This window comes from Desmodus rotundus, chromosome 1 (genome assembly GCF_022682495.2).
Source record: "Desmodus rotundus isolate HL8 chromosome 1, HLdesRot8A.1, whole genome shotgun sequence".
Taxonomy (NCBI): Eukaryota; Metazoa; Chordata; class Mammalia; order Chiroptera; family Phyllostomidae; genus Desmodus; species Desmodus rotundus.
Genome location: NC_071387.1, coordinates 161070209 through 161097283, shown reverse-complemented (window position 1 = coordinate 161097283; position 27075 = coordinate 161070209). Strand labels below are relative to the sequence as shown.

Here is a 27075-nt window from a genome sequence, read left to right as displayed (position 1 = left end):
TAATATATTCCCCTAGATTTCTTAATGCTTTCAACATGTTAAACTCACTTTTTATAAATGACTGAATTAGGTTATTTTGTCCTTAAATAGTTCACCTGAACTAGACTATCTTCAAATAGGTTGGATTCTTTCTTTTAAAAAAATGAAAAATTAAAAAAAAAAAAACCCTGAATCAGTTAGATAATATAAAATACTAAGTCTCCAATATACATACTGGAGGTTGCTGAATGGAAGTAGATAAGAATGCATGAATGAATAAACAAATGAATTAATGTGAATAAAACAGAAAGGCCTGGCGTGAACCAAAGATGCTACTGTGCCATACACAGGGGTATTTTTAACTTATGGAATGATGGATGGATGGATGGATGGATGGATGGATGGATGGATAGGTAGATAGATAAGTAGACAGACTAAATCTCGTAACATAAAAGACCTAATTCTAAACGATGAGCCTGGTATTATCAATCTCACTTTTTAATCTGAAAGATACAATAAATGGTAATACTTTTAGAAAATACAGGTGCATAAAATAAATACTGACAGATATGGGAAAAGAAAGATAAAACACTGGCTTTTTCCAGTGACTGGTTGCTTTTTTTCTAATTAAATGAGAGGTTGCATTTATATCCTGTTACATGAAAAGGCATCACAAATAACTTGGAATCGCCAACATTTGTAATTATGTCAAATATATATATTATATTCTACTTTTATAACAAATGTTTATTCTCATTACTAAAAACCAGCTACAGAATAACTGTATGTTTAAAAGAAATTTTAGAAATTTCAAATTTTAAATTTCATAAGTTTCACTTTGGATTACAAAATGAACATTTTGTCTCCTGTTATTCATTATTAAAAATATATTTAATAAGGAAACAAAAATCAACCACTTGTAGTAGAATTTTTTATTGTGGTAAAAAAATTTACCATCTTAATCATTTTTAAGTGTATAGTTCAGTAGTGTTAAGTATATCCACATTGTTATGAAACAAACCTCCACAACTTTTTCACATGGCAAATGTGAAACCCTCTACCCATTATAAAATAAATGTTCAATGGGTTCAAATATGGATTCTATAGACATTAACACGTATGACCATACATTTCTCACCACTTTTACCTCAAAGTCTTTGTCTATAAAACAGTATAACGACTACTTCACTGGGACTGCAAGATAATGAGTGAAGTCATTATTTTAACATCCTACGTTCCTTAGGTCATTCAAATGTGTTAATAGTTTATTAAGAAATTATACATTAACCCTTTATCTTCTTTAGATTGCCATAGGTTTAAAGAATAATAACTAATATTTTAATAGAGAACTATGAAAAGAAGTAATCATGAAACAGTCCCTGTGATTGCCAAATCAAATGAATCTTTGGCAATATCCTATGGAAAAGTATCTTTACTTATGCCAAGTAAAGGAGAAAGATTTCCTGGCTGCCTTAATAAGCTTCAGGCAGAAATGCTTATCCATTTCAAGTGTTCCAGTAACCATTCCAGTAAAGAACCTTAAAAAATAGAAAGTCAATTACCTTAACCAAATAGAGTTCAATAACATGATTTTTTTTTCAATTTCAGGTTTCAACACATCTATAGAAGAGATCATCATCCAAGTTAGAAGATACCCTTTTCCTTTCCCTTAAGAACAATGAACCATTTATTTGTAGATAACTTGGTAGGGATAATACCCCAAACTTGGCTTCTCCCTTGTGGTTCTGTATAATTTGGGAGGGTGATCAGATAAAACTCAAATGGAATTTTCTTATAATATAACATTAATTTAAATGGAAAAATAAACAGGTCTTTCTTCAATTATCATATCAGAGGAAAAACATATTTGCTGTTTTAACTCTTCAGTGCATTGGAGCATTGGATTTCAAAACCTTAAAATTGTCTTCTAAAGATGGTCATTGACATGCTGTCTAACGTCAAATCAAGGTTATCTCTGATATTATCCACTTGTGTAAATTAGAAAATCTTAAAAGCAAAGCTTAAAAATGATACATCAAAAGTAGAAACACATAATCAGAATCATAATATAAATTTATTTCAAAAACCAAAATATGCAAAATTGAATGTCACATGGTATTAACCATCTGGCTCTTCAATTTTTTCTTAATTCTTTTTTCTCAGTTTCTAAATATGAAAACTGTAATTCCTTTTTCTTCAAAGTAAAGTGGCAATCCATGAGCCATAGTATGGATGAAATACTTCAACATACATACATATTCAAAATAACTGGACTTTATGAAACAAAGTAAGAACAATTTTACAGCCTGGAATCCAACACATGCAGTAAATAGGAACACCATAGTAGTCTGTAAATTTACTCTTAGCATCTAATAAATAATGTTTTTAAGGTTTGAAACACAATAGTTTCATTTTTATATGTTCAATTTCCCATCGAAACTCCAGCAAATGAAATGGAATCCATCAAACTTAATTTTTTTGAGCTAAACTCTGAATTATAATCTACCAGAAGAAATGATAATTTGCTTGTTTTTCCTGTTCTGCTGCTTTTTATAAGAACTTCCCTTTTTACAGGTACAATAAATTACATATGCAAATAAATAAAAGGAAAACAAGCTGCATGTTTTATCTTTTATTTATCTGAATGCTGCTTTTACATGGATTATAAAGCTTTTTGCACAGCCTGGTTACTTTGAGTGGTTCATATAGAAGAAACCCTAACTACAGATAAAATTAAGTTTTGTGCAGATATACCTATCACTAAAATAGAGTATTTTATGCCCTTTCTAGTAAATATAAAAAGGATACCCCTCTCCTCAGCTGTTTTACTAGTCTAGTGCATTGCTGGATAAGCAATCTCTTGTCATTTTAGAGAAGTAGAAAATAGCATATTCAAGACTCATTCATCCTGAATAATTCTTTCATCACTCAATTATAAGATTCTCCAACTTGGGTAATTTCAGAAGACTTCAATGTGTAAAATATTCTAGTAGACTTGTTAATATTGTAGACTTTGTTGTCGGACAAAATAAATATGCCCAGAAACACCCAATAATAGATATAGGTCTAATTAAGTTCATTTAAATGTCAGCAAGACAAAATACTATCAGTCACGAACAGGAAAAAACCAAAAAAACAAAAAAAAACCCCAATGATCTCAGGATTCCACTGAATGAAAAATATAACTTGAGAGTCAGCCAGAGAAGATAACAAGTCATATAGTAACAAACACATATAGTGGGAATAGAGAGGGCTCCCTTTTTCTTATTTTTAAATTTTTTTTAATTTATTGATTTTAGAGAGAGGAAGGGAGAGAGAGAGATCAATTTGTTGTTCCACTTATTTATGCATTCATTTGTTGATTCTTGCATGTACCCTGACTGGGGATCAAACCCACAACCTTGGCAATGCTCCAACCAAATGACCTACCTCCTAACTTCCAACATCAGAAAAAAATGAGTCCCCTTTAGTCAGAGTAGATTATGGTTGTAGGGATTCCCATCAATATATCAACAGCTGGGAGAAAAGGGTCAGAAACCCCCATTACAGCCACATAGGTGGAAACTCATTAGACTTAAAACTGAAAAACTCTCATTGATAAGCTATATATTTCATGTAGTGTAAATTTATTATAATCTACCTTAGGTTAATATCAAACAGGCCCAAGAATTGTTCTTTATAGTCCTCCAACTTAACAGATCATATCTGTTAGGAAATCTAAGAAATTATTAACCCTGGATTTCACGGATTCCTTTTTTTTCTTTTTAATATTTTATGTATTTATTTTAAGAGAGAGGGGATGGGAGGGAGAGAGAAACATTGATCAGTTGCCTCTCACATGCCCCCAGCTGCGGACCTGACCTGCAACCCAGTCATGTGCCCTGACTAGGCATGAAACCTGTGTCCTTTCGGTCTGCAGGACGACTCTCAACCCACTGAGCCACACCAGCCAGGGCTCATTTTTCTCTTTCTATATTAACTCACCTTGATCAGGCCAAATGTCACAATTAGACAGCACTTGCCTGTAGCGATATAATTTAGGAAACTGAAAGATCTCTCATAAGCCTGTCATAGTGGCTATTTTTGTCTGAGTAGGACCCTGAACACTAAATAGTACTTATTTCTACTTGTTAAATTTCCATGTATTTAAAATATATGAAACTATTCTCTGCCCTGCAAAAACAAAGGAAGTCTGAAATTTTTTTATTTTTATTTATTTTTTATTGTTGTTCAATTACAGTTGTCCCCATTTCCCCCCATTAAAAATTTTAAAACATCATAAGTATTGCAATTATCTGTAAAAAAAAATCTAACATAACCACAAAGCCATCAGAAATGCGTACTTTGTATCACCAATACCTACAGTAAATGGACAGAAGGATGACATTAGAACAGTTAAGATCATTTCTTTGGGTTAAAGCTACTTAAATGAGTTGGTAGATGATATGAAAAAGTAATACCAGCTCTGGCAGTGAGGCTCAGTTGGTTGGACTTCATTCTGCAAAGCCTAAGGCCAATTCCTGGTCAGGGCACATGCCTGGGTTGTGGGTCCCCAGTCAGGGTGCATCCCAGAGAAACAACCATGTTTCTCTCTCACATCAGTGTTTCCCTTACTTTCTCCCTCCCTTCCCTTCTCTCTCAAAATAAATAAATAACATCTTTTTTTTTAAAAAAAAGTAATTCCAACCTGTACCTAGTTTTTGTCTTTAATAATTTCTTAAATATATCGATTTTAAAAGGCCATTGTTTAATTTAGAGTATTACTTCCATATTAATAACTCAGAAAAATGTTATAGACAACATAAAGTATTTCTAAGCAATCTTTAATTCTTTAAAGCAGGGGTCCCCGACGGCCACTACTACTGTCAGGGCCTGTTAGGAACGCACTGCACCGCAGGAGGCGAGCCTGAATATAATGCGCTTGGATCATTGGAAACCACCTCGCCCTCCCCGCCCATGGAAAAACTGTCTTCCATGAAACTGATCCCTTGGTGCCAAAAAAGCTTGGGGACCACTGCTTTAAAGGACTAGTAAACCCAAAATAAGATATTTTTGCTTTCAGTTTGATACAATATCTCCCTCCCTCCACTTTATTCTAAATGACAGTAGGCTACTATAAAACATACATAATTTATATACATTCTAAAACTCCTAGCCTTGCCAAAAAGACAAGGAAAATACGGATATATGAAAAATATATCCATAACATAAACAAATTCTCAGTATACATCATGTAGACAACTAGCCAACAAAGGAAAATGGACTTACAAAGCCTCATGAATTTGTTAAGTGGAAAGATTTTTCTGTATTTAAGAAGTATTTATGAGGAAAACATTTAAAGATGCTATGATATACTCTTAAGCAGTTCCCTCACGGCCTCACCAATCGATAGTTGGCTATCGTACAACTGATATCAAGACCATGGCCCTTACTGGAAGATTCCCCAATAAATGCCACCACATTCAGGTTCCCCAGAGACAAATCAAATTGACCTGCGTATGCTCCTCGTTGTTGGTTTTAAATGAATATAAGCATACTAAATTAATGATCAAATGAAAGTACTTAATGAATTTTGCTTAGAACAGCAATGGCTGCAAACTTTAGTTAATGCATCTCATGCTGGATGTTACAAATTATGTTAAATATACACTGACAAAACTTAATGCATTGTGTCTTTTATAAGTATATAACAAAAAATAAATAACAACCCGAATCCTGTCAGTTGCATTTCAAAACTAATAAAACAGTCATGAGATTTATGTAAAGGGCATATATGCTATTAATGGTATGTTACATAGGACTCATTTGAACTTATACTTTAAAATGTTTTAATTCAAATATATGTTTGAATAAATAATAGTAAGAAATTAGTGTTTTTTAAATGATAATCACAACATATTATGTAAACTTCCCTATTGATAGGGTGAAATTTTATCATAAAATGTTATATAAAAATAGAACACAAATAGTAAACCATACTTTGTATCATTCTTACGTCTATTTGTTTGCCTCTGAGCTTAAGCTTTTCCTGTTTGAAATAATTATTTATCAACCCATCTGTGATTTATTACATCTGGGTAAAATGAAATTAGTATTGTTTAGCACCTCAGGTGACTTGTTTCCTGTTTTCAACGTAGTAGAAAAACTGATCAAGTTACTTTCCTGCTTAAAAACCTTAACAGTGAAGCCCCAGTAGCCTCGGAATCAATCCAGAATTCTTAGCCTGGCTTTCAGAAAATAGCCCTTGCTTATCTCTGTAGCTTCTACCACCTTACAAAATCACCCATCCCCAAACATACACATAACTAAAGCCCTGCTGAATTTTCTGTTTCTAAAAAAGATGATAGTCTCTCTCACTTCTAGACTTCTCCCCAGCACAAACTGTTCCCTGTGCCAAAAACCCTGTTGACGTGTCTGGCAGGGCTTACCCTGCTCCCTGCTGTATCTCCGTTGACTTCTACAGGGCCTGCCACAGAGCAGAACCCCGACTAAGTATTTCATGAGTGAATTAAGCAAATGATTTTAAAGTTTTTACTTAACTGTTGTTTCTGAAGGAGGGATTTACTGGAAATGTGGCAAATGACAAATGCTCACAAATGTTATCTTTTGTTGCCTTTCCTCCTCTTATTTAAAAGGGTACTTTTTAGTCAACTGGCTTTGATGTTTTTCTTAGTAAATAATATCAAAAATTTTACATGCAGGTATGAATATAGACAACTCAAGGAATGTTATGATTGTTTTTATTTTCCTCACTTTGCTTATCTGTATTTTTTTACTTTGAATAATTACTTAAATAACAAAAACTATTTTAAGAACAGCTTTATAAACATGCAATACACTGCACAGATTGAAGTGTGCAGTTTGCTACATTTTGAGATGTGTATCCACGAAACCATCATCACAATCGAAATAATGAGCAATTCCATCACCCCCAAAGCTTTTTCAATGTCCTTCCCAACCCTTTCTGTCCCCTCCCACTCTGCCTCCAGGCAACCACTGATCTGCTTTCTGCTAACATAAATTAGTTTGCACTTGCTAGAATTGTAAATAAAGAGAATCAATCAGTATGTACTTTATAAAAAGTATTTTAAATAGTACTATTGTGCATTGTAAATAGGGGTTTTACTCAAGTATTGTCAGTTATCATTTCTGCTAATTTAAAAAGTAAAATGCAAATTTAGAGATACTCTGTAGGGAGGAGCTAGAGTATGTTAACCAGGAGAGATTTTAAAAATACTTCCCCATCAAACTTTTGCTTTAAGTCTAACAGCTTACTGATTGGTAGCCACATTAGGCAGCTGTTAAGGTTTTCAATAATTCGAAAGTCATTTCCCAGTCATCACTTGAAAATGTTTCCTTTATTCCAATCTCCTACAAGTCAAAAAACTTTTAAAAATCAGATGGTACCCTGGCTGGTGTGGCTCAGTGGACTGAGCACTGGACTGAGAAGCAAAGGGTTGCCGGTTGATTCCCAGTCAGGGCACATACCTGGGTTGTGGGTCAGGTCCCCAGTAGGGGGCATGCCAGAGGCAACCACACATTGATGTTTCCCTCTCTTTCTCCCTCTTTTTCTCTCTAAAATTAGATAAAATCTTTTTTAAAAAAATTCAGTTGGCAAAAGCTAGCAATGATACTCAACCAAGTATCTCACCTCATCCTAAAAATAATGTTTAAAAATTCACAGTCACTTTCTAAGCCCATCTACTAAAGCTAAAACCACTTTACCTATTGCCTTCTTTTTCCCTTCCATGTCCCCTACAGGATTCCAGTACTGTCACCCTTTAATTTATTAAAAAAAAAAAAAAGGTGCAAAGTAATTGATAAAACCAACTAACCTCACACAAAATTACCCAAGTAAAACATCTATATTCTCTTCTAGTTAGTCTTCTCTCTATGCTTTTTCCTCAAGTAGAGACTGTCCACATTTGATGTCTCCATTTTCTTGCCTGATAGCCAACTCCTGAAAGCATAGCATATAGCTTGGGTTCACTCCACTGAAATTGTTCTCCCCAAGGTCACAGATGGTTTCTTCATCTAAAAAGTCCCCTTCCTTCACTTTTGTGATGCCAATCCCTTAACAAGTTTCCCTTGTACTTCCCTAGTGTTTCTTATCAGTCTCAATCTCAAATTCTTCTTCCATCTCTCCTTTAAATATTCCCCAAGGTGCCATCTTTATCTCTTCATACTTTCTTCCTGAACATTCATTCCCATAAAGATGACTTCACTCTTGTATCAGGGCTTCAAATGGGCCATGTGTAAGGGGTAAAACAAGCTAAACTAACCCATGCCGTTAAAAGTTGGGGTAGTAGGGAAGTATAGCATGTATGTAGCTTCTGGAGTGTTGGTAATGTTCTTTTTCTTGATGTGGGTGCTTGGTTACCCTGGTATGTTCAGTTAGTGAAAATTCATCATTCTGTATATTTATGATATGTATACTCTTCTATATTAATGACATATTTCAAGTTATTTTTTAATTTTTATTGTAATTGAATAAAATTACAGTTGTTTGTATTTTCTCCAAATCCCTCCACCCCACCCCATCCGAACCCACCTCCCTCTCCCACCTCCACCCTCCCCCTTGGTTTTGTCCATGTGTCCTTTATAGTAGTTCCTGTAAACCCCTCTCCCCGCTGTCCCCTCCCCACTCCCCTCTGACTATTGTTAGATTGTTCTTAATTTCAACGTCTCTGGTTATATTTTGTTTGCTTTTTTCTTCTGTTGATTATGTTCCAGTTAAAGGTGAGATCATATGGTATTCATCCCTTACCGCCTGGCTTATTGCACTTAGCATAATGCTCTCCAGTTCCATCCATGCTGTTGCAAAGGGTATAAGCTCCTTCTTTCTCTCTGCTGCGTAGAATTCCATTGTGTAAATATACCCTAGTTTTTGGATCCACTCATTTGCTGATGGGCACTTAGGCTGCTTCCAGTATTTGGCTATTGTAAATTGTGCTGCTATGAACACTGGGGTGCATAGGTTCTTTTGGATTGGTGTTTCAGGGTTCTTAGGGTATAATCCCAGCAGCGGAATTGCTGGGTCAAAGGGCAGTTCCATTTTTAGTTTGCTGAGGAAATTCCATACTGTTTTCCACAGTGGCCTCACCAGTCTGCATTCCCACCAACAATGTACTAAGGTTCCCTTTTCTCCGCATCCTCTCCAACATTTGTTTGTTGATTTGTTTATGCTGGCCACTCTGACCGGTGTGAGATGGTAATAAAGTTATTTTTTAAAGAGAGAGAAAGAATGAGCCAAACCTGAGTTCAGGTTCCAGGTCTGACATGTGTTACTTGGCCAAATTACTTATCCTATTACAGCTTTAGTTTTCTCATCACTGAAATGGAGATGATAGCATTAAAATGCAGATGATAACACCTTCTTCACAGGACTGTAAAGAATGAAATAAAATACAAATAAGGTGCCTGGCACACAAGTACCTTACGATTATAAATGTTCCTTCTCCCACCCTTTCTCAGTTCTGAGTCTCCAGCCTAGACCCACCTGCTCCACACTTCAGCTTGAAAATCACATATCTAATTTTCTCCCAAAGTGCTCCATCTCTACATCTGAACGGCATCTCAGACTGAACTCACCATCTTCCTCCTTATAACTATCTCTAGTCCCTTGAAGTCTATGACTGAAATTTCTCCCCACAGCTACAAACCATCTTAAAAATCCTAATTTTCACATTTAGGCCACCAAACCCTATGTACTCTACATCCTAAGACATCCACTGGGCTGCCAGTGGTGTAGAAAAATGATGTATTACTACAGTAGCTTACTTATTACAATAGCTTCCTAACATATCTGACTCCCCTTTCACCCTACCTTCCGTATTACCTCCAGAATGATTCTTCTAAACTGCATCTCAGAAGATGCTGCTTTTTTGCTTAAAATTGCTTATCTCCCAAGTCAAGCTGTTACGCAAGGTGATTCTTGGAATAGTTCCTATTTTACTTGTCAGATTTACCCCTTACAGCACATCCAACCGTACCAACTTTCTTGCAGCTCAACATGTATACCATGCTCTTTAATGCCTCCTTGTTTCTGTATGTTTTCTCCCCAGAATACTCTTTACTTGGCCCTCCCCCCAATTTGGCTAATTCATATTCCTCATTTAATAAATATCTTCTTAGAAATAACTCCTAAGTGTATCATAGCCTGAGGCTGGGTTCAATGCATGCCCTTTTTCATAACTCCTTTTACACTTTTTTCATACAATTGCAGTGCTTGTAACAGGTGTGACAATCCCTGGTAGTGAGCCCCTTCTGGAATAGTGAGCTCCTGGTGGGCAAAGACTGCGGTGTTATTCATATTTCAGCTTAAGGGGGCTCCAAAGAGGTGCACATGTGAGAGACAATTCAAGTTTCTTAAATGAATAAAGGAATGAGGAGACAGCAGAAAGCAGGAATATTATCCCCACCTCTTAAAATGTAGGCAAATTTATACCATCACAAAATAGTTAAATGGGTTTTAAAACTAATTTTAAATGCTATTTTGACAAAACCCAATTTTTAAAAAGTTCTATTTTCTCAAGTCATTCTACACAAAGAGGTAGGAAACTTGATTCAAATGTTTTAAACATTAAAACGATATTTTCCTAGATATCCTCCATTGGCCCTGCCAGATCCCTCCACCCCTCTGCCCTGCTGAGGCCTGGGAGTTTGATCTGTAGCTACAGAGTATGTCATCTTGGCTCCCTTGCCGTCTGACTCCCTGTTGGGTTCTACAAAAAGAAGGCTTCCGCTGACCAGAGGGGAGAAAAAGAAATAAGATCCCCTTCCTGCTAGACCTCCAGCCTCTGTTTACAGTGAGTTCAACAGCCTCTGTGGTCCTCTCACCAACCCGCAGCTCTTCACCAACCTGCAGCTTCACTTTGGCTTCGGGAGGGTGATCTTTCTGCAATGACCACAGCACTCACTGGATTCTGGCACCTGCCCTCTCCCTTTTCTCCTCCAAATCTAAGATGGGTAACACTTCCCTTGTTTCTAATTCTTAGGTGTTTCTCCAACCCTTGTTGGTTTTAATCCTGCACATATCTTTATTAAACCCTCCTCAATTACCCTTTTAAGGAAGCTATCTTGCTAAGGATTTGACTTACACAAACACAGAAACACTTTGTCAACTAGCCACTTATTGCCAGTGCTTGCTGTAGTATGAGTTCTCTTGTTAATGATAGCTGCTTCTTACAGAAAAGCATCAACAAACAGCCTTTAATATTTTAATAAAAACATACCTATACCCTAGCCCCAGGCAGTGTTGCCCAGCTGGGCACTGTCCTGAGACCAAAAGGTCACTAGTTTGATTCCCAGTCAGGGCACATGCCAGGGTTGCATGTTCGGTCTCCTAGGGCATACACAGAAGGCAACCCATCGACATTTTTCTCTCATATCAATGTTTCTTGACATCTCTTTCTCCCTCCCTTTCCCTCTCTCTAAAATAAAAAATAAAACATGCCTATACCCTAATCTTTCTAGCCCTGAATTTATAAGCCCAAGTCACTTTTATAATTCACCCAATAGAAATTTGAATTCAAAATGAATTAGTAACTCACTTCTCAGGATAAACTACCTGAAAACTATTCCCAAGACACACACACACACACACACACACAGAGAGATATGTATTTTCTGGTAAGAAACTTCCATTATTATATTCCAAACCAAAGAATAATAATAGTCTCTCAGTTTAATTCAGGGTTGAAAAATATTTATTGAAACTCCTTTAATAGTTTCCTAATAACAGCTATTGCTTAAATTAAATGATAAAGTATAATCATCACATAATGTTAATCCAATTATGAACAAGAAATGGCATGCAATATGTGAGAAAATAAAACAAAGAAATTGTTTCTATATTTTCTAATTGTCAGTACTATAGAAATAACTATATAATAGATTCAATATGGCTGTACTATTGCTTCTGGACCACATGGAACGTTTCAGATGCCCTAGTCAAAAAAACAATAAAACAAAAGGCCATATGTTGGCAGGAAGAGACAGTAAGTAGAGGAGACTTACAAGAGAAAGTGTTTTTTCCTAGACATTACATATTCCTCTTCTATTTATTTCTGACCCTAAAATTTACCAAGTGGAGTAATAATTTATGCCAGATTACTTTGCCTCTAGATACAGAAAGAAGGAAGAAATAGCTCCACCTGAAATGATAATCTGAGCTCCTAACTGGTATATTCCTCTCTGACAAGCATTACATCCAGGTTCTTAAATCTCAGATACCAGCCAAAGAATTTAGAGCTATTTGTGGAACATTTGTGGTAGTTATATTTTTGCCCAACTTATTAGCAGCTGTAAATGTTTTCCTTAACCTTTTTCCCTAACCTGTCTCTTTCCTATTGCCTCTTACCCCAACTAAAAGTGGAACTATCCAAGCATTCCTCTCCCACTCCCCCAGCCTCATAACTGCCATTACTCATATCCCATATTAAGCAGTAAAATACACTGAGGCAAAACAGTTTAAATGAGTAGTGGAGTCATGAAGCTGCGAGAGGGATTAAGAAAGAGAAGAAGCCAAACACAGAAAGACAAACACTGTATGACTGCATTTATACCAGGTACCTAGAATAGGCGAATTCGTTGTGACAGAAAACAGAATGGGGGTTGCCAAGGGCTGTGGGAAAAGGAAGCAGCGAGTTATCGTTTACTGGGTGCAGAGTTTCAGTTCATGGGGATGAAATAGTACTATAGATAGATGGGGACGGTTGCACAATAATGTGAATGTACTTAGGCCACTGAAAAGTACACCTAAAAATGGTTTAAATGATACATTTTATGTTACATATATTTTACCATTATAAAAACAAAAATGAGAAAAGAATATTCTATCAGTAACTCATATCAAGAGACTTTCCCTTTTATATTGGAAAGAGGCACAGAGGGAAAAAAGAAACAACAACAAAACTTCCTGAACTTCCTTTTCCCTTCCCCCATCCCACTCTCCAAATTGAAGCTAACTGGTAACAAAATAGAGAAGTGTTCGTTGATCAAAATTGGCCTGAGCCTTCACAAATTAGAAATCCAAACTACTCCAAATCCCAAACCAATCAACTTATGTAACAAAATCATATGGATTTCAAACAAAAATCAGATTTTACTTATGATATAGCACTTTGGAGTTACTTAAGTAATTGTATAGAATTGTGTTGAACTCACACTATAGCAATATTTTCCATTTAATCAGAGTATTGCAATAAACTTCTATCATCTAACCCATGATGTATAAATTAGGTATAACCCATGATGTATAGATTAGGTATAGATTTGTTAAGTCAAATCTATACCTAAGCCTTCTAAAAAAAATATATATATATACATATATATACACATATACACACACACACTTGTGTGTGTGTGTGTCTGAATCTCTCATTTTAAAAGAGGCAGCTATAGTACAATGAAAGAAGCAATGACCTTGGAACCAAAAAAAAATCTTGATATGATTCAGCTCTGCCAGACAGTATTACCCTCTCTGGGTAAGTCTATTTCCATTTAGAAATCTCAGTAGTCAATGGGAATTGTCACCTACCTCACAGAATCATTGTAAAATTTAAATAAAATAAAGCACATTAAAATACCTTGAACCTATAAAGTACAATTCCATTTACTATTAAATTGTTAAAACACAAAGGAGATTATTCTAACAAAAATTCATATTAAAATATACACGTATTTCATAGTAGAACAACTAGGTAATCTGTTGCCCTAAAGTTCACAGGAAGACTACTAAGTGGCTATATGACAGAAGTACCTCTTAGAGATTATATATTAATCCTGGCGCCAAACATTATAAATACCATGAAGAAAATGAGCTAGATATAAAGATAGCCTGTTGCAATAGGTTACGCCCTCAATTCATTTATTCCCAAAATATCTAATCTGAATTCCAAGCACTGTGCTAATCAGTGGGAACACACTGCAGAAGACAACACCATGGTTCTTGTGCTTTGAGAGCTTCCAATCTAATCAGGAGGTAAGACATTAAACAAAATGTCAGGCAAATAATTCATTAATATATGATAGATGTGACAAAAGGAAGAGTAGAGTTTGCTGTAAAAGAGTAAGTGTGTCTAATCCAATTTGGGAAATTTTATGCCATTTATACCATTCCATGTCAACCCAATAGGCTTTGAATGTTCAGTAAATTCTAGCTATTTCTATCATTATTATTTTAAAATCCTCATGTTCCACTGTCCTCATGAGGAAAAACTGTATCTCTAGTGTTTGGGAGACAAGAGGTGGTCAACCTTATTAACTAGGAAAAGCCAGATAAACTAGACCCATCATCCAATTCCTCAGTAAAAAAACAAAACCAGCCCTGGCTGGTGTGGCCCAGTGGATTGAGGGCCAGCCTGTGAACTAAAGGGTCGCTGGTTTGATACTCCAATAAGTAAAGACAATGTTTTAAAACAAAAAAAAAACAGGTCCTAGGAAGTATAGTTTCCCATTCCAAATTTGACTCACACAGTATTTTACATATATTTGAGCAATTATGCTGATGCTGAAGTTTCCTCAATATTTCAAACCTGCCTGAAATACTCTAACCCCAAATCTTCACATATAACTGATTCTTTCAATATTATTCAGGTTTGTGCTTAGGTGTTTCCTTCTCCAAGAACCCCCCCTTGACCACCCATTCTAACGTGGCCTTTCAATCACTCTGTAAATTACATCACCCTATTTCATTACTTTTACGGTATTTATGACTATCTGAAATTGCCTACTATGTTTATTTACTTGTTTATTATTATATGTTTCTCCTTCAAACTTGAAAAGTAAGTTTCGTAAAAGCAGGGGCCCATTTTATTCTCTCTATACCGTCAAAATACATATTCTTTGCCAAATATCCCCAATTTTGTTTAGGTAGTTCAGCACCCACTTATGATCAAAACTCTCAACAAAGTGGGAATAGATGGAACATACCTAAACGTAATAAAGGCCACATATGACAAACCTACTACCAGCACAGTCAACAGGCAAAAACTACAAGCATTCCCCTTAAGATTAGGAATAAGACAGGGACATCCACTTTCACCTCTCTTATTCAATTACCATTGGAAGTGCTAGCCACAGTAATCAGACAAGGAGAAGAAATAAAAGACATCCAAATTGGAAAGAGGAAGTAAAAGTGGCTTTTCTTGAAGATGACATGATACTGTACATGGAGAACTTCAAAGATTCCACCAAGAAACTACTAGAACTGATAAATGAATTCAGCAGAGTAGCAGGATACAAAATTAATATTCAGAAATCAGTTGCATTTTTATAAGCCAATAACAAACTAATAGAAAGGGAAATTAAGAAAACAACCCCATTCACAATTGCCTCAAAAAGAATAAAATGCCAAGGAATAAACCTCACCAAGAATCTAAAAAAGCTGTGCATGGAAAATTATAAGACACAAGAAAGAAAATGAAGAAGATCCAAATAAGTGGAAGCATATAACATGTTCATGGGCAGAAAGAATTAACATCATTAAAATATCCATACTACCCAAAGCAATCTACAGATTCAATACAATTCCTATCCAGATTCCAATGATATATTTCACAGAACTAAAACAAATATTCCAAGAATTTATATGGAACCACAAAATGCGCCGCACAGCAACAGAAATTCTGAGAAAGAAAAACAAAGTTGGAGGAATCACACTACCTAATATCAAACTATACTACAAGGCCATAGTAATCAAAACAGCCTGGTGCTGGCATTAAAAAGAAACACACAGATAAATGGAGCAGAATAGAGAGCCCAGAAATAAACCTACAACTTTATGGTCAATTAATATTCAACAGAGAAAGCAAGCACATATAATGGGCTAAAGATATTTTATGCACTGAATGGTGTTGGGAAAAATTGGACAGATTATGTGCAGAAAAATGAAATGAGACCACCTTCTTATACCATACACAAGAATAAATTCAAAATGGATCAAAGACTTAAATGTTAGACCCAAAACCATAAAAATCCTTGAAGAAAACATAGGCAGCAAAATCTTGGACACTGCTCATAGAAAATTTTTATCAGATATATCTTCCCCAGGCAAGGGAAATAAAAGAAAAAATAAACAAATGGGACTACATTAAACTAAAAAGTTTTGCACAACAAAGGAAGCCATCAACAAAATAGAAAGACAAGCCACAGAATGGGAGAACATATTTGTTGACACATCTGATAAGGGGTTAATATTCAAAGTTTATAAAGTACTTACAAAATTCAACAGCAAAAAAAAAACAAAAACCAAACAAACCACCCAATTAAAAAATGGGCAAAGGACCTGAATAGACACTTCTCCAAACAGGACGTATAGATGGTTAACAGATATATGAAAAGATGCTCAATGTCACTAATCATCAGAGAAATGCAAATAAAAACCACAATGAGATACCATCTCACACCTGTCAGAATGGCCAGCATCAATAAATCAACAAACAAGTGCTGGCAAGGAGGTGGAGGAAACAGGAACCATTTTGCACTGTTGGTGGGAATGCAGACTAGTGCAGCCACTATGGAAAGCAGTATGGAGATACCTCAAAAAATTAAAAATGGATCTGCCTTTCAACCCAACAATACCACTTCTGGGAATATATCCAAAGGAACTCAAAACACTAACTCCAAAGAACACCAGCACCGCTATGTTCATTGCAGCCTTGTTTACAATTGCCATGATATGGAAGCAGCACAAGTGTCCATCAATAGATGAGTGGATAAAACAACTATGGGACATTGACACAATGGAATACTACTGGGCTATAAAAACAAAGAAAATTTTATCCTTTGCAACAGTATGGATGGACCTGGAGAATATAATGCTAAGTTAAATAAGCTAGTCAAAGACAGACATATACTATATGATTTCACTCATATGTGGAATCTAACGAACTGAACTAACAAGGAGAACAGAGACAGACTTATAGATGGAGGGCAGATGACATCTAGTGGGGGAGGGGGCGTTGGGGGAGGAGGGATTGAGTAAAAAGGAAAAAGAACTCATGGACATGACAACAGTGTGGTGACTGCTGGGGGTGTGGGGGGATATAAGCGGACTAAATGGTAATGGAAAAACATACAATCAAGATTAAATCAAAAAGAGAGAGAAAGAGACATTAAGGAGGAAAACAACTTGCCCTTCTCCCTGCCTTTATAGTTGGTTGTATGAGAAAACAATGCTGGAAATCTGGTGCAGGGATGCTGTATTCCTGAGAGGGAAACCACAAGAGTGGCAAAGAAGCTGATCCTGAACCCTGGATGCACTTGATTCACTGAATCAACTATGAAACTGCCTCTTCCAGACATCCTGTTATGTGAAGTTTATTTTTAAATCCTAATCAATTAAGCCAATTTCTATCTCCTGTTTTGATACCTGCAACCAAAAGCATAATAAATTCTTAAGCCTCTGTTTCTTTTGTAACATTAACAGAAAATAGTACCTACAGTCTAGTGGATTTTTGAGAGGATCAAATGAAACAATGCAAATAGAGGCCAAACAAACAAAATATTCAAACGATAACATTGTTGCTATTGGTACTATTAAACAATAACCTTCTATGACAAAACTCCACAAGCTCTTTAAGTAGTAGTTTGGATTTTGATATTTTACATAAAACATTCATTTTAATCCTGTATAAATAAAACCATGTTTAAAAGAATAATTCATTTGCCTAGCTTTCTTCTCTCAGCAGCTCTTGACGCTTTCTCAAGTCTGAAGTAGGTAAATAAAAGGAGAATCAAGGCAAATGTCAGCTCACTAATGAAAAATAACCATATTAATTTCAGGGGAGAGGCTGTTTTTAGCATTGACTCCTCTTTTAATTCATGTGGACAGATCATATATAAATTTTCATCTTACCATCTATTCTTACCTTCACATATATCTCATCACTATTTTAGTATGACGTAATCAAAAAATTAAAACTATTTTAGTAATTAAAACTAATTACTACAATGACAAAAATATTTAAAATAGAAAAAAAGAACAAACTGTTATACTCCAGTCTCAATATTGTTTTCTGTGCCAAACTACTTGTTTGATATGCCATGAAGCAAAATTTATACAGAAGAGCAAAAGAAGAACTCCAGGCCACTGGTTCAAGCTTATTCCGGCTAAACTGTGGTTTTTTGTGATTTTTATTAATTTATTGTTGTTCAGTTACAGTTGTCCCACCTTTTCTCCACTGCTCTCCCCTGCCCCGTCCCCCCCCCTCCCACAGTCAATCCCCCCATTATCCGTACCCATGAGTCCTCTAGTCCTATTCCTTTGCTTGCCCCTTCCCAAATATGATGGTTCATTACTGTCAGGAAGCTATTTATTTTAGGAATAATCAAAATTCTTAAACTAAAATATAAGGGTCGTTCTCTCAGTATTAAAGAAGTGACACCGACTGAAGTTTCTCTTTTAAAGGACAAGTAACAAATATTAAATCCTCCATTGCCCTGGAACCATCCAGGCTCTTCTGAGTACAGATAAATTTTGGTCCTGTCAATATCACAAAAACATTATTAGCTCTACTTTTCAAAAGTCTTTAACTATTAACCTACCCTGACAAAAATTGTGTTAACTCATTGTGACCAACCATGAATTTGGGCATCTGCAGGACTATGAGAAGTTGCTTGGAAAAACTCTTTACTTCCCTGGATTGGCCATTTTTCACCATAGTTTTCAATATCCTCACACAATGGATATGCGGTTTAGGACAGGTAAAAATAGCCTCTACTATTTCTCTAACATTACAGAAATCGAGTAGACCATCCTTCAGATCACTTTTTGTAGAATATGTGGCATTTATATATATATAGTCGAGTAACTCTCACAGACCTAAACATGTTAAGTTATATACATGTTAACAAAACCTATGTGACAGATAGGTTTTGTACCCTACCAGATATGTAAAATGTATACAAAATCTGATAAGCAAGTTTAAAATATAATGTTTAAATATGACCACTTATTTTTTATTCCAAACTCTCTTCAGATATTAACTAATATATCTTATTCTGTTGCTCTAATGCTATTTTAAGTCCTTCCTTGGGGAAACAATGTTATTAATAAATGTAATAGTTTAGCATGTTTGCAAAGGCTCACATATTACTAACCAACATGTAACTAGCATGCAAACATTTCGTATCATTCCCATCCAATATAAAAGCACTAATACACACAATAGTGAATATTCCTATGTACTCCACAACAAAATTATTATTATCTTCAATACATATTTTTAAGTTATATATTTCCAGCAACCGTATCTTTTAAATCCAGTACATTAATCCCCAATGCTATGGACCAACATTAATGTAGCAGTTGTGATCCCTATAGAAGAAAAAAGATTCTAAATTCATACTGTTTTTTCCCCAAAATTTTACTATTAACTCTAAACTGTTGGGATGAAACGTTAATAAACTGCAGCCTACATGTAGTCCAACCCCTGGCCCAAAGTGTATGTTTTAATTGTAAAACAAATTAATTTCATTTTCTAGTAGTAACTGAAGATAGAAGACACATTTGGTCCACTGCTACAGAGCAACTAAAATTTAATGATTTTTTTCATTTGGAGTTGGGTTTACAAGGCAAACTGGCTCTAAATTATAGGAATAAACCTTTCATTTTTTTTCTTCCACAACTGAAAAAATACATTACAACATTAACACTTATTCTAGTGAAGATAAATATCGGGATAAAGAGTGCTAAAATTTAACTCTTAACATCTTACACATTTTCTTTAGGTTTGTTCCTTTGAAAACTCACTTGGAGAAGAGAGGATACTTCTAAAGTAACAGAAAAGAGAGCAATCCAAAGAAAAACTCGCACAGCCAAGATGAGATATTAGATAAGGGTTGTTTAGCATTTTGGAGGAAACATCCTGAAGAGTAGGAAGGGGACAGTCAATTTAATATCTTTTAGAAAATTTCATTCCCATTATGGTATTCCTTCATTAGTTTTAGAAATCTTGAATTGTGTTAACTGCTTGTCAATCAAGTTTCTAAACAGATTAGTATTATTTCACTTGTTTAACTTTATTTCTTTGAGAAAGGAAAAAAAGGAGGGTTTATAATTTGTTAGGGGGGATGACTAAATAGTACAGGGGCAATAAGGTGATACTGACAAATAATAATGCAATAGTCTTTATTTTATATGGAGGAGTATTGATTGATTTTAGAGACAGAAAGACAGAGAAACATTGATTTTGTTGTTCCACTTATTTATGCATTCTTTGATTGATTCTCGTATGTGCCCTGACCAGGGATCGAACTCGCAAACTTGGCGTATTGGGAGGATGCTCTAACCAGCTGAGCTACCAGCCAGGGTCTATATGGAATAATATATGAATGTTCCTTTCTATAACCACATAAAATGGGCATATAGATAATATTTACTTCTTGATGTATTCAACTAAAAGGTTCACAATGTAAAAACCAAAGTTACTTTTCAGACCTCCAGCTAAAATGCAGCTTGGTTTCTGTAGTTTCTGACTAGTTTACTTAATGTAATGTCACTGACCGGCATGTGTATAATATGTTCAACTTTGCTTTATAGGAGATTCAGTTTTCTGTACTAGTATATAACTTTAGAGGATCAAGTTAGTTTAATTAAAAAGTAGTATCACTACCCGGCAATTCATAGATAGCAGTTATTCTTCCTTGGCAGTGTGGCTTGAAGTGCAGTATATCATCTCATATAGGAATTGTTCACAACTACAATGTCCGATTTTAAGACTTAAGTGATCAAACAAACTTTCTAGAAGAAAAAATCTGAATAAACAAAAAGTCTTCATTACCTAGGCTTCCAACTTTCACCCATAAAATTTCTTTACCTTCCTCACACCCCAAACACATCTGCCATCCATGGAAATGGAGGGTATAAGCATTAGGGTTAGCCAATGGTTAAGACTGCATGTCTAATCGAATCTTTACATTCTCTTATGTCTGATTATGCAATACAATTCCCTAAATCTGTAGCATCCTACCCTAGATCACGAAGACAATTGGGTACACAAAAAGAAAAAAATGTATCTTTTGGTTTCAACCACAGGTTCTAAAGTTAAAGAAATCTTTGTTAGAAATTCAGCTAGCAAGGCATTCCTGGGCAAGTTACTTTTCTTATTTCTTTAATGGAGAAAAAAATTACTATCTTTCAGAATGGTTGGGAGAATTAGAGAAAATAGAAATAAAGCACTGAACACAGTAACTGGCACATAGAATGACAAGTAATTACTTTTTGTTGTTACTGGCTATTTTTGAAATACAAATACGCTATATAGAATGTGGGACTAAAACTTTCAAAGTCCTTATTTTGGAGGTCATTTTGAAGGTCAAAAGTACTTTTTTCCACATTTAAAAAAATTCTTTTGAGTCTAACATATTCATTTATTCAAATATTTATTTGGTGCTTTTGACATAAAAGGCACTATCCTTAATATCAAGGATATCTCATAGAAGAAATTAGAAGTATCATCCCTTGCCCTCAAGGAACTTACATCTTAGAGGAGGCTAGACATTAAACAACCAATTATATAATTACCTAATTGTAATTGTGAGTGCTACAAAGATAGCCTGCTAAAGGGAGAAATGACCTAACAGGATCAGAATTTAAATTTCTCTACAAACATCCCACCTCCCTCCTGGGATTTGCAATCATACCCTCTATAATTAAACCTAATCCCAACCTTAGTATAGACTTAGTCTGTCTGTTTTTTTTAAAACAACAGAATAAGTAATTAACCTGATTGGCCACTTTTTAAGTTTATTTTTTAATTATTTTAAAGTTATTTTTTAATTACAGTTGACATACAGTATTTGCTCCAGGTGTACAACTTAAGTGATTAGACATTTATATACTTAATGCAGTGACCCTCCATAAGTCTAGTAATCATCTGTCACCATACATGGTTATTATGATATTACTAACTATATCCCCTATGACATTTTTTGTTCAGAACTGTATACTAAAATTTAAAAAACTGTTAAAAACCTACAAATTAAATTCAAGTATTCCAATGGTGACTTCTTAATGAAAGATAGCAAAGATACAATAATACAGGTAAGCACTTCTCACCTACCCACTATAAACTTGTTAGAAAACACATTTCTTGAAAGATTATGAAACCAATATATGTTCTATGTGCATGCCGTTGCTCATGATAATTACTCATGTTTCAGAATTTTTTTATTAAAGCAAAATAAATATTTATATATTTATTACTGAAAAGTTATTTCTGTGATTTTTAAGATCAGAACAATTCTAATTTGCTTACTAAAAGAGAATTGTTTGCTCAAGTACCTTTTTAATCTGCCACCTTAAAATTTTTTTGTTTAAATATGGTGACATCCATTTTAAAGACAACTGCAAGATTCCTATCTTCAGAAGTTAGTACATTGCTGCAGAAAAATGCCATTAAAGTCCCAAGTAAACATAAAGGAAAAAACTGAGTGATCAGATCCACTCTCCCACCAAAATGAAACTAAGTTTATTCTATAAAATAGGATCTTCTTCGATATTTGTCTTAGATTCAAACAACAACATTCACCTAGAAATTAATGCAACAATTAACTCAGAAGAGCCCTTGTCAATTTTCCAAAAGTGCCCCTCTTCACCTATAATTTAGTTCATAAGGTAAGCCAGTCCAGGATTCCTGATACCAATGACAATGAATGGAAGAAATATCTTTAAATCAAATAGCACCATCTAGCAGAACTCTCACTACTTTGCTTACAAAAGTAGATGTTACTTGGTGTTCAGTTCGGTAGAGCTGACAGCAAAAGTGTTACTTGTTTTCATGAAAGAATCGCAGAATTAGAGCCACAAAGGTCCAGACACCCCAGGTCTAGCTTTCTCATTAACTATCTCAGATACTAATTTTTTAAACAAACTTACAGGATAAAGATTAGATTCAGCCATTCCTTCAACGAAAATTTAAATTACATTTATTCTCAAATTCAACCATCCTCAAAATAAATAAGATTACGTCTCAACACATTTCAATTCCTTCACTCCCAATAACATGAAATCCAAATGCTCTGTAATCATTCAAACATTTTCCTCTGTTTTTATTTTATCAGGTATGTTACAACTAAATGATTAATGCATACAAATTAGACTGTTATTTCAAAACTTTAATTCTAATAACTGCTGTTTCTCAGCCAGACTATGATGCTGTCTTCTACGCATTCTTTGTCACAGCAATAAGATCCTGAATGTAGCTCCTTAGAAAATACCTCTGGGGAAAACAAACATCAGCAGCAGCAACAACAACAAAACCCAGCAGCTCTCCCCTATTTTCTGTGGTTGTTTTGCTACATCAAGATCTGCCACCCCCAAATCCGATGGGAATTGTGTGTTGCTGCCAACTCGAAGATTAGGAAATGTTCCCATCTCTAGGGCACAAGAAACTTTCAGGAGAAGACTATACTATCTGCCTAAAGCAAAGAGGGAAACTCGCGAGTTCGGTTTTTATTTAAGAAGCTATTTCCGTGTGCAAGGTAAGCAAGGTAGCTATTGGGAGATGCTCTCAGACTTTTCCACAGTCTAAACACCCTCGGAAAGGGAGAGCACGTTCAATGACAAGGTAAGCCTCACCCTTGGAGTGGAGGTGGTGCCTGGGAATCACGGATCCGCTGCACAGAAAAGAGGGGTTCTTCCCCAGTGGTCACAGTCACTATTCGCTCTCATTTTTAGTAACCACCAAATCACCGTTACCAGTGCATAAGAATAGCAGCAAACAGCCTTGCTCGCAGTGTGCCGTGACGGTGGCATCCCGGGCCCGGAGGGGCTCTTTTCTCGCCAGCCTCCTCTAGGCTCCCACCGAAGTTAACACCTGTATCTCCGCAGAACCCCAGCCAAACAACTCCTTCCTACATCTACGCTTCTCCCTTCCCTAAAATCCTTTTCGGACCACTGCCCCCTCCCCACCGCAGAAAACCCTCCTCCGCCAGTCGCCGCAGCTCACTTAACACCCGAAGACCGCCACCGGGGAAACCACAGCCCCCAGATATTTGGAAAGCAGCAAGTCTCCCAAAAAAAGTTCGCCAGCCACCACTGCCGCAGCTTTGAGTCGGCTGCGAAAGGCAGAAACGCCAGCCTGCTCCAGCAGATCCCGCTTCTCACCAGCACACTTCTCCCCAGGAACTCGATCCGTCTCAGACCCCCCAAACTTCAGCGGCGCCCCTGGCGCCCACCGTCCCCGCCCCGCGAGGTGCGGGGAGCTGGGAGCGCCGCGTCCCTCCGCAGGCCGGGGAAAGTCCCCACGCCCACCCGACCCACGCCCGCACACGCCCTCCGCGCCCCGCGCGCGTCTCCGCGCCCTGCGGGGCCCCGCTCGGCCGCTCCACGCCTGGCTTCCGCCCGCCGCGCAACCGGCACCGCCGCCCTCGCCTCGCCCGGCACACAGCCCCGGCGCCCGAGCCCCCGCTGCGGTGCCCCTCGCCCAGTCCTCCAGACCCCAGCCCGCCCCTCTGAACACCCACGATCCCACCACGCGCCCTCCTACACGCAGCTGCCCCCTCCCGGCCTCCCCGCGACCCCCGGCAGCTCTCCGGGTTCCCGCAACCTCGGACCCTAGCTCTAAAGTTACTTTGTAGGGAGGTGAACCCTTGGGTTATTTCCTTCAATCACCCAAACAAGTTTCTCTCCTCGCCACCAGCACCACCGCCGCCCCCCAAAACACTCCCTCCCTCCCGTCGACAGCCCCCACGGCCTCCGCCCCGCGAGAGCACCTCTAGGGAGACGGCCGCTCCCCGCACCGCATGCCCCCAGCTCGCGTACCCCTCCCCCGGCCAGCCCATCCCCGGCTCTCCCCAGGCGGAGAGTGTCTGTGTATCTGTGTGTCTCCAAGAGAGTGCGCGAGTGCGTGCATGTGTGTGCGCGCGTGTGCAGGCGGAGGTGGGTGAGAAGCGGAGACACTTACTTCTCCCGGGCCTGGCTGTCGGACGGGACGGCGCTGCTGTTACTCTTGCCTTTGCCGTACATGCTTGTGCCGAGAGCAGCTCCCACTGTCACGCACCTGTCAACCCATCACAGCCTCCTCGGGAACAGCCCCGTCCCCATGGCGACCCACGCAGCCACCCCCACTATTGGCCGCTCCACGCCAAAGCTCCGCCCCCTTCGTCTAGGCAACGCGCAAGACTGACAGGCCTCCCCCTCCCACCGGCCTTCCGAAGCGCGCGGCGGCAGCTACAGCCTAAGCGGCAGTCTCCTCCCTCCTTCCCTCCCTCCCGGGTTCCCTCCCTCCTTCCCTCACAGCTCTCCTCCCTCCTCCCGCTCTCCTTCCCCCCTCCCCCCTCCGAACCCCGGCGCAAGGGGGGAATTAGAAACTGCTCTAGAAGGATTTTAAACAACTGGCTGTTCTCTCTGCCGCCGCCCCTCCCCCCGCACCGCCCGCGCTCGGCTCCTCACTGGAGAGAAGGCGCCGGGAGGAGGGGAAAGTGCGGCCTGGAGTTTCTGGCAGGAGCTGGCAGAGCTGGAACCGTGGCGGCCCCAGACTTCGGGGCGCCGGCCGAGTACACTGACAGACCTTCAGTCCCAGCCGCCCTGGGAGACGCCCCCCACCCAAGCCTCCTCTTCCTTCCTGCTCTCCAGTCTGTGACCCGGTGCCAGTACCCAGCAGCGATCTCTGCCGCCCTCAGCCTCCTCCCTGGGGTGTCGCCCCCGCCCTGCTCCCTAAGGGCCAGCAGGCGAGGGGTGCGCGCGCTGTTCCTTGACCTTCTGGCAGAGCAGCCCAGAGCAACTCTCTTACCCTCCGGGGGAGTGACTGCGCCTCAGGTCATTGGCGCCGCTGGGGTGGCGTCGCCTGGCTCCTGGGACCGCGCCCTGCGCCCCAAGGGAGCGCCCGGCCTTGGGCCTGCCTCCCACAGATGGCCCAGTGACTCCCAGGGCCTCAGTGCTCCTTTACCCCTGCCACTCCACGCCCAGAGCCCCGTGGCGCACCAAGCACCAGCTCCCATGCCAGATCTGCTGCACAAAAAGGCCCCAGTCATCCCCACCTGGCCTGGTTTTCCAGGCTCAGGGTGGTGTCTACTCATCCTGACTTTGGGGTGGGAAGGGCCATAGAAGGCCTTTAAAGACACCTCTGTCCTTGTCCAGCAGAATACACCCCAGCCACTCTCCAAGCTCGATGGTGTGCAAGCAGTGTTACACACAGTTGAAAGGCTGCCAGAGAATATTTCTGAATCCAAGCCCCTAATCCCATCCCATTTCAGTAAATGCGCACAAGTTTCTGAAATAGACACAAACTGGTCCCCGATAGGACGCCATACTTCTATCTGCGGAGGTCCCTGGATATAAAATTGAACAGTTCTAGTTGGGTTAGAAAGAATAGATGGGCATCAGAGAGTGACAGAGAAGAGGGGTGCAGGTGGGGTTTAGACAGGCGAAACAGCAGGAAAGATGAATGGACATGAAACAACTAAGGGAGGGAAGACGAAATACATTCAAATGAGAAAAGGTGTAGCTTTCTACTCCTATTCTTCACAGCTTTACGCTTTTAGTAGTAGGATTATAAAAATTCATATGAAGATAAGGAGATAGATGGAACGGAAAGAAATGGGCTTGTGTGGACATTGACATCAAGTGATAGGAATAAAACATCAACAGAAGGTTGGAAAAAATGAGAAAAGGAATCAGAAAAGGGGTTGGCAACCAACCATAAATCAAAAACTGGGGGGTGGGGGGAATGAAGAGAAAGGACCTGTTATACTGGTGTTAAGGAAAATGAAAAAAGAATTGCAAGAATAAAAGAAACAGTATTAGATGAAGAAGCCATGGAATATGATAGCAAAAGAAGATGACCAAAACAATAGAAGACTGACATTATAATAAAGATATTTAAAAAGTACAAGTGCCGTTACTAAAAGGACAAAAAATCAGCCAGTAGAAATGAGAATAAAGAATGAAAAAAATCACAAGAGCTTAAGTTGATTAATTTCCAAGAGAAGTAATTTGCCATTTCCTAATTCAAAATGCTCTTTTCTCTTTCTACAATGATCTACAGTGATTTGGTGGCGGGGACATGGCATCCATAGACTCTGAAGATCTAGGAGGAGTGACACTGAACCAGTCAGCCTCTCTCTTTTGAACTACTGCTCAAAATGTTC

General features: G+C 38.1%; 1 protein-coding gene across 10 annotated transcripts in view; it reads right to left on the bottom strand.

Annotated features, from left to right (window-relative positions):
• SSBP2 (single stranded DNA binding protein 2) overlaps positions 1 to 25077 on the bottom strand; it is a 249913-nt gene extending 224836 nt beyond the window's left edge. For 2 of the 10 annotated variants that reach the window (XM_045197919.3, XM_071219490.1), the window contains exon 1: positions 24891 to 25074. In XM_045197919.3, the coding sequence (XP_045053854.1) occupies positions 24891 to 24952 (62 nt within the window). In that variant the 5' untranslated portion in view covers positions 24953 to 25074. Of the gene's footprint in view, positions 1 to 24890 lie in introns of all 10 variants that reach the window. The other 8 variants (XM_024563571.4, XM_024563573.4, XM_024563574.4 and 5 more) reach the window with 6 other exon arrangements.
• Positions 25078 to 27075: the final 1998 nt, after the last annotated feature.